At 45.3% G+C, this 16,048-nt stretch overlaps 1 protein-coding gene across 1 annotated transcript in view; it reads right to left on the bottom strand.

Moving 5' to 3' along the window:
- ARHGAP35 (Rho GTPase activating protein 35) overlaps positions 1 to 15,372 on the bottom strand; it is a 72,806-nt gene extending 57,434 nt beyond the window's left edge. Inside the window, exon 1 of the mRNA XM_008684488.2 lies at positions 11,535 to 15,372. Coding sequence (XP_008682710.1) covers positions 11,535 to 15,218 — 3,684 coding nt within the window. The 5' untranslated portion in view covers positions 15,219 to 15,372. The remainder of the gene's footprint in view (positions 1 to 11,534) is intronic.
- Between the last annotated feature and the right edge of the window lie 676 nt (positions 15,373 to 16,048).

The following is a 16,048-nucleotide window of genomic DNA, read 5'->3' as shown; positions in this document are numbered from 1 at the left end:
GGGCTCACTAGGTACCAAGCAAGTCCCAAATACTATTTCTTTTAAACCTCATGACATTCCACTTTACCAGGGAAAAATGTCCCGCGCACCTAAATGACACAACCAGTAAGTGACAGTGCTGGGATCAAGACCCAGGAGGGTCTGTCTCCAAAGCTCATGCTCATAAACACTACTGAGATACTCTGCTCCAAAATTATTCAATCCTTTTATTTTGAAGCTCACATGCAGACAAAATGCTCTAAACAAATGCTAAATTTCCTAAAAGCCTACACCTGAAATTTTGGCCTTTTGGTAAAATATCTACTAAGGAGGAGAGCAACCAAAGAGGATCAAGGTAAATGGACTCAGGTGTAGCTCCAGCAATTTGGTTTTATTTCCAAATTAACAAGACCAAATTAGAAGGGCAGATTTATTACAAAGGTACACAACCTATATACTTAAAAGTATTTAGGGATGGAGCTCCTGGGTGGCTCAGTCAGTTCGCCATCGGACTCTTGACTTCAGCTCGGGTTGCAGTCTTGGGGTTGTGGGATTGAGCCCCACAGCAGGCTTTGCACTCAGAGGGGAGTCTGCTTCCCCTCTCCCACTGCCCCTCCCCTGCTTGTGCGCGCACGAGCTCTCAAGTAAATAAAGTTTTTAAACAGTATTTAGGGGATCTTTGTATAAAATCCACTAAAGGGGACAACTAACTAGCTTCTAGGTCAGGGTCAACCATTCCCCCTTCCTTATCCTGCCCATCCTCATTCCTTTTGGTACCTCTATTTATATGGGAACAAATCACTTCCTGTTTAGTCTGAGATTCTTTGAGGACTTCCTGTGCAAACAAGTGGCAAAAAAAAGAACAGCTGAGAATAAAATGTACATGAAAGAAGGAACAAACCCATTTGGGTTGGGGGCTGACATTACCTGTAATGACCACCCAAAGGCAAAGACAACCCAATCTTCATAGAGCCTGCTAACTGATTCAGCCAGGAAGACTCTAATGAAATGTGAACGGATCTTGGGGTCCCAAAGAACCATGCCCTCCCCAAAGCCCACCCCTGTCCCTGTCCCACTCCTCATAAAATCAGCCACACAGCCTCTCAGGTTGCAGCGAGTGACGGCCGCTATCTCTAGGCTCTGACCTAGACTTTTCGCCAAAGAAGTAAGGAAAAGCAAATGAATGATTTATGATGTGTCTTTACACAAGGTAATTGAACCAATCTAGACTCTCTCTCGGGCATCTTCTACTTATATGAAGTACAACATCAAGAATTTAAGGGTTGACATCTTAACAGACCTGGGTTTGAATCCTGACAGACAAGTCCCAATACTCTGGCTAAGTGACTTAGCATCTCAGGGACAGCACCTCCTCACAAGGGGGTCTGAGGGTGAAATGTGCGGGACCTGGCTCAGGGCCTAGCATACAGCAGCCATCCAATAATTCGAGGAAAGAGAGGCGGGAGTGCTTCTGTAGTCACACATTGCTGCAACCGGATAACCATGAGTCAAGCTATGCTCTCCCTTAAAAATGCCAGGTAGTTTATTGATTTATTTAAAGATTTTATTTATCTGACAGAGAGAGACACAGCGAGAGAGGGAACACAAGCAGGGGGAGAGGGAGAGGGAGAAGCAGGCTTCCAGCTGAGCAGGGAGCCCGACTAGGGACTCGGATCCCAGGACCCTGGGATCATGACCTGAGCTGAAGGCAGATGCTTAACGACTGAGCCACCCAGGCGCCCCAAAAATGCCATGTAGTTTAAATTTTTAGTTCCAGAATCAGAATATACAAGGAAGCCCATTTGGATTCCAGCGACATCCTTTTTATCAATCTCAACCCCGCAAAATTTGCTTGTCAAAACTAACACGACAACAGCACTGTTCCTCAGTAAAACTGATGCTTCCCAATAAACGGTTAAGGAATTAAAAAAACGCACTTTAAGAGAAGCTTCAAGGAAGCCGCTTTTCTAATCACCATAAAGCCTTCTAAGCAGAGTTCGAGTAAACAGACAATCAATTTTAACATCACATTTCCTTATACTTCTGTGCGTGTGGGTTTTAAGAACCCCATTTTACAGACGAAGAAGCTGAGTCCTAAAAAAATTCAGTCACTTGTCCAGCTCAGTTCTGACTCCAAAACCTGTGCTCTTAACCACTGTGATTCACTGTCTTCCTCTGCAAGGTCCTGGGAGAGGAAGAATGAATAAACAACGGAATCAATGATTAAGACGGACAAGCTGGAGAATTTCTAAGGTAATAAAGACCCACTCACATAAAACACCAGGGATCTGTAAGCTGGAAAGGAAAGAGGAGAGCACTATGACAGTTATGTGGAATAGCTACAGGACTGTCTCATTGACAGAGATCATTTTATATGGTTCCAAAGGGTTATGTTGGGAGAGATGAGGAGAACATAGTTAGACAATTTTGGCCAGTATAAAGAAAAATTTAAAAAACAAAATCCCCAGCTGTTTAAAAAGGAAGGGACTGCTCCGTAAATACTCAAAGCAGAGGCTGCACACTGCCTGCCGCACCCATCATCAAGGAGATTCTGCCACTCGATGGATGGCTTAAATCTGACAACTGCCCTCATCCCTCTCACCCCAAAGAATCCGAGATCTAGTTTTAAAGCGCGGGAATGGAGAGTACGCTGTGGCAACAGCACCAACTCCCCTTGCTAAATGACACGGATTCTCTCTCTCAGATTTAAACAAACTATGGTTTACCGGATGTCAAAACACCTCCTGAGAAGTAACTGAAGGCTCTGTAGGGTGTCACAAAATTAGGATGGGAATTCTTGTACAACTAATTCTAAACCTTTCTAGTAAAGAAATCAGACTTTGCGGTGCACGCCAAGAGGTGGGCAAGATTGCTGCTGTAACAAGCAACACATCAGGCACCTGAAGGGTTACTGGGCACATGTCAGATGGAAACGCCACTCTTGTGAGTGGCCTGCCAGCTGTCTCAGTCCCCGGTCAGACATGGGTCACTCATTATGGAGTCCCTGAGGCACTCAGAGCAGCAGGCCCTTGGAGAGGAGAAAGTAATACCATCCCAACATCAATCTTCTTTTGAGGGCACTCACATAGCAGGCTGAATTGAAAAAGGCATCTAGCCAGAGGAAACCAAGCCCTGAGAGTCATCTACACATCTGTGGCTCTAAGCTTAGAGTTTGACTGGGTCAAAAATGGAAAATGGGGATTAATTAGGAGTGGCCATGTGCAGGACATTGCTAGGTGCTCTGCACAATTATCTGAAACCTCACAACCATCTTCTAGGTAAGGGTTATTAGCACCATTTTATACGAGAAAACAGGCTCAAAGAGATTCACACCCAGCGCCGAGAGCGCCAGGATCCAGAGGCTAGTGATTAGTGATCCATGAACACCAAAGCCCCTCTCTGCCCTACGTGATCTCTATGCTGAAATGTCATGACAAAAACAAAGGACTGGGTCAGTTTGAACCACCTTCTTCTTGTCCTTTTGGATAGATACGTTATTTGAATGAGTAACACAGTCCATTGTTCTTTATTTCAATTTCCTTAAAAACATGCCTGATTCTTAGTCTTGATAATACCCAGGTGGCAAAGGAAACAAAGAAATGAACCAATAGTTTACACCAGTGTGGCACTGCAAAGAAACAGTGACTGGAATTTGCCACCGGCCCCTTGAATTTTGAAACAAGGAAAGAGCATCAAGGGAAACTCCCAACTTGGCGGACTAGGAAAACATCTGTCACCTGCCTGTGGGGTGGTAAGCCCACTCCACAGCCACTCCGAGTCCACAGGGGCAAGAAAAAGGTTAGAATGCCAGCCAAAGAATGAGAAGCAGCCCAGAGTAGGGCCCTTTCTATCAGGCTGCCAGATGACTGGGTTCCAGGACCTGACATCCAGTAGGCACTCAATAAATTTCCTGAACAAAAACAGTTTCCAATAATGCACAGGGCCAATACTTCTTTATATTTTTTTCGAGTTTAGCTGAGATGAGGACTATCTCTGTACGTACAGAGGCTTCTTCTTCTCCTAACATAGTGCTGCTGTCCTGAAGAAGTGAGGAGGCGAGGCTCAGAAGGTCTTATTCATACTGACAGTACATCCCAGACTCTCTTTTAAAAAAACCAGCTGAGGTGATCAATTCCCTATATCACTGTGCGGCCACTGAATAAAGGATAGTCATTTATGTACACATACAAATATGTTCCTACTGGACTCAGTTCCTAGAGAGCAAGGATCTTACTTAGTATTTTTCATTTTTAATGAATTTTGCCCATGGTCACATAGCAAACTAGCAGCAGAGCTAACACCAGGACCAAAGTCATCTCTCGCCCTCAACGAACTTACAATCTAATCAGTAAAAGACATATATCCCTAGCAAACCAAGCTGATTTAGATATCAGATGAGTAACAACCGAGCCACAAAGAAAATGAGAGTCTCTCACAGTTCCAATGGAGAGGTCAGCCATTCTTTCCGGATGAAGAAGATTCTATCTTCTGTGGGAATAGCAGGTAGTCATTTAGTGACCCTAAGCTGACAACCTCAAATATTCTCTCCTGGTCTCTATAAAATACCCTCAATACATATAAAATTACTTATCCAGATTTTAGAGTCAGAAAATATGATCACTATAGTTTTACCACCTAGCACAGTCTTTTAAATGCTTGGTAACCTATCTGATAAAGGAAATAAAAAACAGAACGCAGGCTGTTGGATTTTTTTTTTTTTTTTTTTTAAGGAAAAATGCCAGGGCACCTGGGTGGCTCGGGTCATGATCCCAGAGTCCTGGGATCAAGTCACGCATCAGGCTCCCTGCTCAGTGGGGAGTCTGTTTCTCCCTTTACCCTTCTCCCCACTGCTCGCGATCTCTCTCTAATAACTAACTAACTAACTAAATAAATGAAATCTTCAAAGAAAGTACAAATGCCATATACTGAATGTAGTCTGGAATAGGGACAGCGTCCTCTGTATGAGGACAACTCTCCCTCTCTAGAGTGATTTCTAACAAAGCCCTAGAGACACACACACACACACATACACACACACGGTTTGCCAAGTTGTGTAGTGGGAGGCCCTGGACTCAATGTAAGTGGTAGGAGTCAGAAAAACCAAAAGATCCCATAACACTACATTACTATAGGTTTTCCCCAAAGTACCTTCTTGCATTCTATATTCAACATTACAGCTTTCCTATTAGAACGATTCTCTCATAATTTCCAACAGAACTTCAAAAGAACCTTTTCAATCAAGTTCCTCACTCATGGGGCGCCTGGGTGGCACAGCGGTTAAGCGTCTGCCTTCGGCTCAGGGTGTGATCCCAGCGTTATGGGATCGAGCCCCACATCAGGCTCCTCCGCTACGAGCCTGCTTCTTCCTCTCCCACTTCCCCTGCTTGTGTACTCTCTCTCGCTGGCTGTCTCTCTCTGTCGAATAAATAAATAAAATCTTAAAAAAAAAAAAAAAAAGTTCCTCACTCATGCCCCAAATGTATTCTTGGTTAACTGGTGCTCCCCCTTCTGGCTCTGAAAAAAAGCTAAGCTCAAGTTTAAGAGAAAACCTGAGGGTGGATTTGTTCTCTCCGGCAAAGTCGGCTTTGAAAGCACAAACGCTTACTAGACTTGGGCTCCTTCACGCTGGCAGTCAGTATTATGACCCGGTCACCCACCAGCTTGAGCATCATTATTTAGGGATAGAACAGGAAGTAGCATAAAGTCTCTGCCTTCCTAGCATCCCTAATCCTCTGCCATTATGGGAAAAGAAAGGCGTGTCATCCCCTTACAGGCCCCAAATACAGTGAGACCACAGCTTTTTGCTCTAGAAACATGTGAAGTCTGGTGAATCTGGGTCAGTCCCTGCCACTGTCTCAGACTGAACGGCCAGTGCGACAGGGGACTCACTAGAAAGGAGGGCCCACTAGATCTAGGAAATTCTTTAACACACATCCTGCCTGATCCAACACTCACTGGATTTGGACTTCGCAAGAGTTATAGGTCAGTTTTTATCTGCTTGTCTCCTCTCAAATACTGAATAAAATGCATTCAAAAGACCTTTCTCTATGGAAACAGAGGTGATTCTTCACTCCGGCTGAAATAATTTGGGTCTCTACCAAGATATTTCAGTATCGCTAGGTGGTGGACGAGAACAAAGTAGTTTAGTGATGATCAGAGCAATTCTCTTCTCTTTGAAAAATAGATTTGCGTTGCCTATTGTAATTTTTTTTTAAAGAACAGGTGTGCTATAAGCTAAGACCCATAGTTAAAGCTAGCCTATTTTTGTCACCAAAAACACACTACAGCAGCTCTTCAGGCTTAAAATAAACTGAGAAAATGCGTGACACCAGTTCAAAACAATTTCTCAAAGTTCCAGTTGCTATTTCAGTGTCTCCATCCCTTTTTTGTCCTCTAGTCAACTAGACTCTGAAGCCAGAAACAGCATCAGGCCATTCTTAGGGGGCAGTGTGGGGAAATGGATTTTTTTTTAAGATAATAATCACAGTCCTTTGTCTGAAATGAACAAATTAACTAGATTGACTGAGTGGTCCAAACGTGTGCCTGTCTATTGAATACCACCATCTTTCTTGCAGGCTGGACCCTCGAAACCCACTGCAAGTGGAAGTCAGAAGAGCAAATTCAAAAATCTCCGCTCCTCTATTTAGTAACTACACTAACGGGGGCGGTGGCAACGGGACAACGCCGGGTACTGGACCTGGCATGGAGTAAGAATGCGGTACACTGCGGGAAGCACGAGACCCTTCCCGTGGTATTCGCAGCCCTCACTCTCTGCAGTAGCCCCTCTAGGTTTCTTTCAAGTCCCCCCCGCCCCGCGTCCCAGCTCCACGTTCCATACTGTTTTCTCCCCAACCTCCATCTTCACTCACTGCCTCTGTCCTCCTCACCCTGTAAGTCTCAGTTCAGAAACTGTTTCCTTGAGGACCTTTCCCAGCTATCCTTGCTGAAGTTAAAAATGCTTGCTCAACAATGCCTTAGTACCCTGCACCTCTGGTAGTATCTAAATGCACGTCAGCACATGTTTAAAATCCACCGTCCGGTAAACTAGATAAACACAACCACCACACACACGGTACTCAGCATAAAGCCAGGTGCACAGGTGCTCACTAAACGCATGTGCATTGAACGTTTCTTTCCAAAAATGAATGGATGAGCATATGCTTTTGGAGCAAAAGCACTTCTTTGAAAAGATAACGATTCTTTCAGGAATCAGAAAATCCAAGGTCAAGTAGGCACCCCCACCCCATTTTTAAGACCACAGTATTTATTTGGCCTTACAGTTCATTGAGTCGGACTAGTCTTTTCTGAAGCACACACTGAGTCTTTCCCGAGCAGGTTGCAAAGAGCTCATATTTCATACCATTCAGCTTGTCTGTCAAAATGCAACATCCCTCCCTGGGGAGCTAGCAGTCCAATTCCCCAGCTGGTTTTTATTCACGCTAGAAACTTTAACTCCGTTCTAGGCCTCACAAAATGAGAGCTGTGTCCACCACACAAAGCCACAACAACCAGCCGATTCACTGAATCCAGTGAAATAAGCCAATTCACTGGGGGGGGGGGGGGGGGGGGTGAGGGGGAGACACAAACTGTCAAACTGGTTACTTGGTGCCTTATAGACCAAACAATGCGTGATTGAATTGGTTTGCTTTTCAATAGGTTGTCTTGTCATGTGGTAGCTACAGTGAGTGAAAGATTTTCTTCATCATTCTGTTTTGTCTTTTTTTTTTTTTTTAAACACAAAGATAAGGGCACATCAGATAGAAGGGTGAATAGCCAATAATGTCTTCTCTTTAAATCCGTGGTCACACTAAATGCAGCAATCCGAGCTTACCCAAAAGGCACATTTTGTGGAGCAAGATTCCCCAGCCTGTTTTTTTGGTTTTAAAATAAGACCCTGCCGGTCCTGATCTCATCTTTGCAAACGCATGGTACTGAGAGACAGAGACCATGTGCAACAACAACTCTTTACAGACAAAGCGTCTATTCACGGGCCCCACTGCAATCGTAGATTTTCAATTTCATTCAGCTGAGTGCGGAAGGCTCCCACTATGAGGGTGGTTTGCTAAATGGTTCAGCTGGGAAAAGGACCCAGAATGACAGTCAGCTTTACAGTCTGCACTTTCATTAACAGAAATGAAAGCGATTCCCTCACACTCCAACTCCAATTTTACAGTAAAGAGCTAATCTAGCAAATCAGCCAAGGGAGCCGGGCAATTTCTCTTTCTCCACATCACACTGGTACCCAGAGCATAGCTTTTTGTTGTTGTTGTTAGGGCTGTTGCTAGGGTAAGTACTGAGAAAGCAGCTAAGTAACACACAGGGTTAAAACTTACACAAAAGGGAGGGACAATGTTGGTCCCCCAAGCCCTCAGCTAGACCAGACCAGCACTCTCCTCTCCTTGAATACAACACGCACATTTTTACCTTCAGGCATTTCCTTACCTCTCCGGCTTCAGTCCTACTCACTCCTCACTCTTCGAGGTCTCATTAAATAACAACACTGTAACCCCTAACACCTGTCCAGGATGCAGCCTGCTTGGTGTCTCATGTGCGTGACCTCACTCCATTTCTCACAACCCCACGAGGAAGGTGCTGCTGTGTTCTCCCTTTTTGCCTAAGGGATATGGAGGTGAATCACGTGCCCCCAGTCCCAGTGAGGGGGCGGAGGAGCTGGGATTGGACTTTAGGGGCGCCCCCCCCACCCCTTCCGAGAACCCCAGCCGCTCAGCACTCCACACACTGTGCTCCTTAACTGTCCCAGGTCCCCGGCCTGGGATTTCCATTCTGCCCAACACAGTGCCCCCTGGGCACACCACCTATTTTCAGTAGTTGTATAGGTCTTGCCACCTCAACCGGGAGCTCCAGTCTGGGCAAGAAGGATCTGTGCTATTTCCCAGTGGTGTCCGGCATGTAGGAAGCACTAAGTGTGTCTTCCATTACCAACTGGCTCTCCCCTCACTTCAAATAAATACTATATTGCTTTGTCATGCCAGTAAAAATCAAAGGCCAAATCCCCCACGTAGGGATTGCCTTGGCATTCTCTGCCCCATGGTATCTTGCTTTTCCAGTAAAGCAAGTGTCAGTCTGCTTTCTTAAGGCAGCGATTTTAATAGGAGGTTTGCCCCAATGGGGAAGAGAATACAGGCTCTGCTTATCTCTGCATTAGGATGACAAAGCAGCTACACTCATTTCAAAGCACCATTTTCCAAGGCAGGAAAGGACAATTTCACCTTTTACTCACACTTTCCAAAGGATACTCCTGAACTGACTTCTGGCACGCTATTGCTCTTGGGCCAGAGGTATCATTTTTATTTGACTTGAAGAGGTGTGGCCCACATAACTAACAGACGGGAAGTCGATCACTTCCTGTGTGCTGACCCAGCCACCCAGTGTAAGGAAATTCTACGTTAGGAAGTGGCTCTTTAAAAACATGGACACCAGCTGTTTTCTGCTGAGCCTACCATGTGTGCTCTTTAAAACATGGCTCGTTTGGGAATGTGTCTTAAAAGCATTATCTTCAACAAGTATTAAAAATGTAGCTAGAAGCCAGAAAATTAGTTATAATTCGGTGTGCTATTATGCCACCTTCCTAATTCCCAGGTGTGCAAACACCCCCACAAATTAAGACTGTCAGCATTTAGATAAGCTATTCCGGTAACAGTCTTCATCAGGAGTGGAGGAGGAAGAGAAGAAAGTCAAAACGTTCAAAATGTTTGGATTCCAGTATTGTTAAACAGAGGAGCTTTGAGGAAATACTAGGAGGCAGGTGAGGCTACTTTCTGACTTCCTAAATGAGAACTGTTTTCCGTGGATCTGCCCACTACTAACCCTTGCAGAACAAAATACTGAAGGCAAATGAAGGAATCCAAGTGGAAAAACAAAACCAGGGGAAATCAAATGCCCATGATATTTACTAATGTCCAGTTCAGAGGGGGAGGGGAACACAGCACATGATACCGCCCTGCCCTTTCTGAAACCACACAGGTAAGAAAATTCTGGAAGCTCCAGCCAATGGTGATTGGAAAGCACGGTGTATGCTATCAGGGAACATAGAGTGATACGTTCTCCTTGTGAGGGCCATGGCACCATGTTCCTCCATCTCCGAGGGCCCTCTTAACCTGCAGAACTAGCCTCCAGGTGATCTTTTACGACAGAATCGTCAACTCTTAAAACAGCTTGGACTCCAGATCCTTCTGATTTAGTATGTCTTGTAATAACACAAGCTTTTGGCAAGCTTTCTTCCACAGTTTCCTGAAACGTTTTCAGACAAGTCACTTTGTTCTCTGCTGTTTCATGGTCAGGAGAGGAGGAAAAGCTTTCAATGCAGAAAAATCATTCTATGTATCCCAAGGCTGGTTGTGGGCTATCATGTAACACGGTCCTGTTGTCAGGTCTCACAAGATGTCTTTCTCTGAAAAACAGAGCATTTCCCTCTACTCTAAATAGGGGGAAAAAGGAAAAAGTTGGGAAATACCTGTTCTGTCTCAAAGCCTAAAGCCTAAGGGGACAGGGCACTCTACTCTGTACACTGCGATTCTACACAAGATAAAGAGGCTTTATCTGCTGTTGCATTTGGGACTGTTTCCCCTACAACTGATGGCAGGTCTGACACTGTTAATGTGTGCAGCTTACTTTCTGCCCATCCCGTTTTGGTCCCTAAATCAAATCTGAAGCCCTCACTGATAGCAGCAGCATCTCACTTAAAATAATGCACCCGGAGGGCACTCCAATTTTACAAATATGGGACAGGTTTATTATTTCGTGTGTATGGGACAGGTTTATAACTCGGAGTGGCAAGGTTCTTACTTTTCATTTATGTACCTAAGACCTGTCATTGATTTGTGTGCAAACAAAATAATCATCCAATTTTTCCTAATCTAAAATGCAGCAACCTGGGGCGCCTGCAGGGCTCAGTTAAGTGTCTGCCTTTGACTCAGGTCACGATCTCAGGGTACAGGGATCGAGCCCTGCATCGGGCTCCCTGCTCAGCGGGGAGTCTGTTTCTCCCTCTCCCTCTGCCCCTACTCCCAACCCCCTGCTTGTGTGCTCTCTCTCTCAAATAAGTAAAATATTAAAAAAGGAAAATAAAATGCAGCAACCTTTACGGGTCAGTGAGGGGAAGGAGGAGCTTTTACGAGTCATATGGGTGAAATGTTTGTTTAGTAGTTGGAGACTGAAGCATGCAATTTTAGATTCTGGTGTTTACGTAAAGGAAGAGCAAGCATATCGTCACTAGCTTGGCTACTTGTCAGGATACCGACAAGTTCCACACGATCTGCTCATTTTGGTAATTACCTAACTATTGTTTTGGACAAAGAAAAGTCAAACTCAAGCTGTCTATCTAAGGTCCTTACTACTTGTGAGCTGCCAGTAGTAGCAATCTGAGACACTGCTTACTTTATGCTAAGTCAGAGAGGAAATACACACACAGACCAATTTCTTTTTTACCAGAATAAGCTGTCCTTGAAAATCACCACCATCATCTTCATCAATCAGTTCTCACCAAGACACTGTGTGAGCCACTGCTGTGACTCATTCCTAAACTCGTGTCTTACCTTAGTGTTCCTCCTCAGACTGCGAAGAATATTCCTCCTCCTTGGGTCTTCGTCTGTCTCATAGGGAATGACGGCATTGTCCCCTTTGTAACCTTGAGATGCCTGATCCTCCTCTTTCTTCCGGATGGGCCCCAGCTCATCATCGCTCCCCACACTGAAGCTGGTTCGGTAACTGGCAAACCTCCCTAGCCGGCTGCATCTCGTCCTATATAGCACTGGCTTGCTCACGATGGAGACCTTGCGGCCTCGCTCCAGAGAGCTGGTGTCCATTTCACTGTCAGAGCCATTGCCACTACCATTGGACTGGGCTTTGTTGATATTCCGAATGGTGATGATTTTGCCTTGGGTGCTATCATGGGGCACTGAGTATATGTTTTCTTCTTCATTCCTTGGCTTGACCACAGCATCCATGGGTTCAGCATAATCAGAAGGATCGAACCCATCCGGAGGTAGCCAGGTGCTAGAAGACACAGACTTCCTCTGTCCATCTCTATGGCCTTGGTCTAAATAAGACAGATCCCCCTTCGTAATATCAAAATGGACAGGAGGCTTTGGTTTGACTGGTGGAGGTACTTTGTTGTTCAGTTTACTCTCAAAATTACTCATGATGAAAGACAGCCCATCATTTCCCTCCAGTTCCATAGAGAGCTTAGAATGGTCTTTGGACAGAGAGGGCAGTGATGTGTCTTCTCGAAACAAGCTGTAAGAAGGGGGCTCAATATCCTCTTCCGAATCCTGCAGGTTTGAGTTGCAGAGTGGAGAGCCCGCTCGGGGGGAGTTAAACACCTCTTCCGTGGTGCTACAGGCCTCGGCAGCGTTATCGTACATATGAGTAGCCTCAATTATGTTCTTTTTATCCACCACATCTTTAAAAAATGGGTGGAAGATCTCAAGTTTATGCTGGGGTTGGCTACAGGGGATGCTTGTGAACCTTCCATCGATTTCTTGAGCAATCTCCTCCCCCTCACTCAGCTGTTCCCGACTTAAGTCATTGTCCAGGACATCTACGGCGCCGTCAGTGAGCGCGACCAGCTGAATGGGGATAATATCCTGCACTTCACAAAGAAAGGCACGTAACATAGCCAAGGAGGCCTTACGTTTGGCTGAATAAAAAACAATGTACCCATGGACCAACCGGCTTTTTCTGATGCTAAATGAGGAATGGTACGAAAGAATAGACAGTTCAATGCGCCTCTTGTGGAGTCCGATTGGTAGTTCAAGTAAAACAGAGCTGCTGCTTCCACAATGGGAAGACTTACAGGTTTGGGACTGAAGGACAGGAAAGAGTATGTCATCTGCACTGAAAGGATCCCCACACATCAAACACATGACAATTCGCAGGTCAACATCAGCCAGATCTTTGATGCTAGCAGTAGAACTGACCAGGTTTAAGTTACGCTTGGAGTCCAGGAGTCCTTTCAAAACTTGACTGATTTGCTTTTCATTAATGTTGCGTCCATAACCGATGCCAGCAGAAGCAGGGTCAAGAAAGACACACTGCAGTTTGCTGGCAATCTGCTGACCTTGTTGTATTAAGCTATGCAGGGTCTCTCCACTGGTATCTCCTCTCTTGTTAACCAAGATTAACGTCAGGGGGAGATGGACTAAATGATTATCTCGCCTGCCAAGTGTGGACTCTCTACTCTTCTCTATACTCTCCACCACATAGGACAGAGATTCCTTTGAATTGTAAAGGCAGAGACAGCCATGGGGCTGAAATGTTGGCGTCTGGAAAGAGTTCACAGGAAGCCTGACATTCCCTTCTATTGGCCTTAGGGAAAGCTCATACATTTTACCATCTATCACATACTTGTCATCATTTGTACAAAGAGCTCGAATCTCATTGGCCAACTCACGTGCGAGGCCATCTTTGCCCAAGATAACCAAGTTGATCCTATCAATGTTGGGGTCAGAGAGTGAATTTTTCTGATTCCGGTCAGATGGTCGGATAAACCGAGAGCTAATCAAGTGCTCTATCTTAGCATCCACACAAGCTGGGCAGCTAGGGCACGTTTCCTTGGTTGGGTGATACACAAAATGAATGTGCTTCAGGATAAGGGCATCACGCTCCGCTTGGAGCTTCTGTAACGCTTTAAATCGCTGTTCCTCCCCCAGAACATCCTGAATGACACCCATCTTCTCCTTGCTGGGCTTAGCATCCAGCTCCAGCTCATAAAACAATTCTGAATATTCCAAAAGCAGCTCCTGAAACTCTTCCTTTGCTTTGTCTATAATTTGCTTTTGGTGTTTGCCATAAATATCCATGTATACAGATTCTTCCAGCCACTGGTAGAAATCTTCATTCATAATAAAACTACGGGCCTCTTCCCAAGGCTTTCCAGGAGTTATGAAGGGAGAGGTCTCCAGATTTTCTTTAAATGCCCTTCTCATCTCGGCTCTTTTCCTCTCATTCCGCAGCTTCTCTAAGTGGGCCTCGTAGAGCTGCTCGGCAGGGACGGTATCCATCAAGTCAAAGGGAATCCGTTCATTCTCCATGTTGTCAATGTGGCTGGTGGCATCCCACGGTGTCTCTTCAAGCACGACAAACCACTTCAGGAATTCTGGCTTGGTCTCCAAGAGCTTTTTGGTTTTTATGCAGCTTAGGTGGTCTATTTCATCTAGATTGGGGATAAGAGCTTCAAAAGCTAACGGCAGGGCTGCCAGGTACAGCTTCCTCCTGCGCTCAATGTGCTCGTGCTTGAGGCGGTGGATGTGCTGGAGAAATAGCTTCTTGGCTTTCTGAGTCCCTTCCAGATAGACATAGTCCTGGTACTCAGGAGAGGCCTGCATCTTTCGGCTGACACTCAGCCAGTTCTCGTTATGGTTCTTCACAATACGACTCACCAGCCACTCATACTTGTCTTTTGCCGTAGCTATCTGCTGACTCTGCTGCTTGAGAGCCTCAAAATAAGGAATGATTTTTGTCTTTCCCCGACTTTTATCAATGAGTTGCACTAAGGTGCTGAAAGCCAAGTCCACATTTACATTGGATCTTGCTGAGGTCTCCACAACCTGGAGGTTCTTTTTGCTTAAGGCAAAAGTATGTGCATCTCTAATGTACCGCTCCACACCCTCATCACACTTAGTCAGGACCACCACTATGGGCTTTTTTGTTTTTGCAAGCTGATTGTAGAGATTGGACACAAACTTGAGCTGGTCATCAAAGTTCCTATTCATGCCCCTGCTAACGTCAATACCAAGAAGAAAACCATCAATCAGCAGCTTTCCATCTGGCATTTGTTTCTGCTCAAAGTCCTGCTCCAGCCCCAGCTGGTCAGTGCAAAAGTACATGAGTTTTTCAGCTGACGCGAGCTTGGTTGCAGCAGCTCTCTTAATATAGGGCTGCAGGGCCGTGCTTCGATGAGGTTGAAAAGTCTGATCATCGATGAACTCCGTCTGCTCCACAATGTGCATCTTACATTCCACACAATCCTCCAGGGAACGGCTAACTTCTCCCCAATAGAGAAAGTGGTCATTATTGACCACTCGCCCACCAAAGTCACTGGTGCTGAGGACAGAGGTATGGTCCAAGTGAAACTCATCAGCACTCGGGCGCACGAAGCGGTTGCACAGACAAGACTTCCCAATGCCACACTGGCCCTTCTCCTTCTCGGTCCCAGACAATCCCACCACACTGATGTTGTAGGTGGGAATGCGGACATCTTGCTTTCTTGCCATCATCATCGTCGACACATCCTGCCACAATCAGCCACTTCCAAGATCAGATTAGTGTTTTCCAGTGGACCTGATGGCGTCCCCACATTATTAGTGGGGGCCGGTTGCCCATGCAGCAAGACTGTCAGGTCCCATAGTGTTTGTATACCAGTATGAGGTCAGTTTTCACTGCTTCTCATCGCCAAATAGTAAACATTTCTTCCTAGAAGGGGGAGAGAAAAAGAAAACCCATCAGCATTGTAATTTTGGAATCCAATTTTAATCACTGAACTATAGCAAAAACCAATTTTCTTAATTCAATAAATACTTAGAGAAAATATCAGATGTGCCAGGCCTTATGCTGGGTGAAGATAAAAGAGTAAGACTGACATCTCTGCACCCTCAGGAGGTATAATACAACTAATGGAGGAAGACATATATGCAAGCCGTGTGCTGAGTGCTAGAACAAGGGTTTGAGGGCTCCTCGGACAAGTGGCTGATTCCAGGGCTAGAGCAGGGTTGGTACAAGATGAGCCTGGAACATCCTGTTATGCAGGAAAGGAAAGAAGTGCTAGAAAAAATGATAGGGCACCTCACAAAGACACAGGAGCCAGTTAGAAGGGCTCCCATTGGGCAAATCTGGCACAATTTGAGCACCAAAATAATTAAATACAGCAACAAATTACAACCCACTGCACAATACAGGAACTTGAGTTCATACTACTGGATCAGAAAAGAATCACCACTTGATGCTAAGTCTGGGGGGAGATTTTGATGAGAATCAGGATATGTGCACAGAACTGAGGTGTCTCCTGATACTTATTAGTTGCAAAGGGAAGAGGAACAAAAAAACCCACTAA

Source organism: Ursus maritimus, unplaced genomic scaffold (genome assembly GCF_017311325.1).
Source record: "Ursus maritimus isolate PB19 unplaced genomic scaffold, ASM1731132v1 scaffold_19, whole genome shotgun sequence".
In the NCBI taxonomy this organism is placed as follows: domain Eukaryota; kingdom Metazoa; phylum Chordata; class Mammalia; order Carnivora; family Ursidae; genus Ursus; species Ursus maritimus.
Note: the sequence above shows the minus strand (reverse complement) of the source record. Positions and strands in the feature narration are given on the sequence as shown.